At 56.2% G+C, this 2,025-nt stretch overlaps 1 protein-coding gene across 1 annotated transcript, besides 2 other annotated features; it reads left to right on the top strand.

Moving 5' to 3' along the window:
• Window positions 1–224: 224 nt before the first annotated feature.
• Window positions 225–241: a microsatellite.
• An 85-nt stretch (window positions 242–326) lies between these two features.
• Window positions 327–343: a microsatellite.
• A 156-nt stretch (window positions 344–499) lies between these two features.
• On the top strand, window positions 500–1,384 carry TraAM80_10333 (uncharacterized protein; the record flags this gene model as incomplete). The annotated part of the gene is made up of 1 exon (XM_029386960.1): window positions 500–1,384. One exon carries the CDS (start codon window positions 500–502, stop codon window positions 1,382–1,384), a length of 885 nt encoding a protein of 294 aa, XP_029233186.1.
• Window positions 1,385–2,025: the final 641 nt, after the last annotated feature.

The raw sequence follows: 2,025 nt of genomic DNA, 5'->3' as shown, positions 1-2,025 counted from the left end.
GCCCCCACGCAGCGGGCGGTGTGCGTCAGCGCGGGGGGGAGGGCAGCCGTGCCTGCGCTGCTCACTCGCTGGGCGCTGGTGTGCCCATGCAGCCGCAGCGAGCAACGCGGACCACGCAGATTTGTTTGTTTTTGTTTGCCTGATGTCTCTGTGGGGTGGGGCCGTCTTGGCGTTGCACCTCTCTTTCCCTCACTTTGTCTCCACCCCGCGAACACAGACGGTAGACACACACACACACACATCGTTCCACGCAGCGGGTATATGATGGCGGCCGAAGTTGGAATGCGGGCTCTCTCCGCGGTGAGGACTGTCGTCCGGTGGATGGCGCTGCTGCTGCTGCTGCAGTGCCTGGGCAGCCACCCCTCCTTCACCGCGGCGGGAGAATACAAACACGTGGTCGTTAAAATCAAGAAATATTTCAGCTTCCCTAATTCGGAGTTGGGTAATGGCGATTACGGTGTGAAGGATTACGAAGCGTCTTGGAGCAGGTGTCAAATAAATGGAGGCGTTCTTACTGCGGATCAAACACCATGCTGCACATGACTCCATCACGGATTACTTGAGGAAGGTGGGAGACATTGCCAATAAGCAGGTATTCACGTACATGGGCGGTGATGCCTACAACAGCTGCTATTGGGAGGAGAACCCTGACAAGGTGTGTGTTCCAGCGGATAGTAAGACACTCTTGAACTGCATTTTTGAGTGGACTCGGGGTGCGTTTGCAGACACGAAGAGGAAATATCATGGTGTTCCGTTTTTCAGAGGTGCACTGCACTCCATCCCTGGCACAGGCCGACTGAACGGGTACACCGATTACTGGCGCGAAGGTTACCCTGCACACGGTCGAATTTACTTAATATCTCGCCTGGATCTGACGGAGGAAGGGGCGACGGCAACGTGGTACGATGGGACAGAGAATGCAAAGGATAACCATGATACGCCTCGTGAGGCATTCGGCATTGTATGTGAGGTGCAAGACGGAATCATTGAGGTGACGACGTTGCCGGAGGTGGTGCCGTGGGTGCAGGATAACTGGTACGTCATTCTTATTGCCGGATTGGCGCTTCTCGCTCTGATTGCACTAATTGTCATCGTATGCTGTTGCTGTCGTCGTACCAGTGATGAATCCACGGGGACGGCGTCCATGGAATTGCAGGAGGTGAGCCGCAATGCGGTGTATGGGATCCCACAGAGGCGGCGAGGAGGCTCGGGTTTCTCTGAGAACCCCGATGTTTTCATGCGTCCTCCCCATGCGCAGCCGTATGTGGTGCAGCGGAATTGCTGGATGTCACCTTCACAACGTGCAGCACCTTTTGAAGTTTCCGCCGCGCCTACTACCCGCAGCAGACGCTTCCCAGTCGCTGAGGCTGTCAGGAAGCCATAGTTGCGAAAACATTGCATCGGGCGCTTTTGCAGGTGTGGGGTTTCCAAGGGGCGAGGAGATTGCTGAAGATGCAGATGATGCCTTTCATAGGAACACGAGGAGGGTGCGGCGCGGTGTGACCTCCGGAAGCGTGGTGAATGGGGATGGTCTGGAGACAATGGAGTCACGATAGGCACGCGCATTGTGGGTTTTCATTGGGGTAGAGATGCAGGCGGCGCGTGGCTTGTGCAGCAATGCTGCGGTGCCGAGTAGTAGATGTGTGTTTACGTGGGGTTGGATGAAGTTTGGTTCGTAAAAATATTATACTTTTTTTGTGTGTGCGGTCATCAGTCCTGACGCAATCAGTGGGATACGACAAATGAATGTGGGTGTTGCGAGAGCTGGTGCGGGTGCGCAGTGCGCAGTGCGCGTTGAGGTTTCGGTTTGGTTTTTGTTTCTCTGTTGGGTGACTGCGCGGTCCCCAGGTCGGCTCTCCACGCGGCAGACGGTGCGAGGCGGAAGCGGGTGGAGTTGCTGCAAGAGCGGAGTCCGGTGGACTGTCGTCATTGCCTGCGCCGCCGCTGTGTTTACCGTCCACGATGCCCTTCTGTTGTGCTTTCCGTGTATCAATGAGCATCCCGGCGATGGTGCGAATTGGGGGC

The sequence above is a fragment of the Trypanosoma rangeli genome, assembly GCF_003719475.1.
Source record: "Trypanosoma rangeli strain AM80 chromosome Unknown Tra_15.4_contig_00902, whole genome shotgun sequence".
NCBI classification, from domain to species: Eukaryota; Euglenozoa; class Kinetoplastea; order Trypanosomatida; family Trypanosomatidae; genus Trypanosoma; species Trypanosoma rangeli.
Note: the sequence above shows the minus strand (reverse complement) of the source record. Positions and strands in the feature narration are given on the sequence as shown.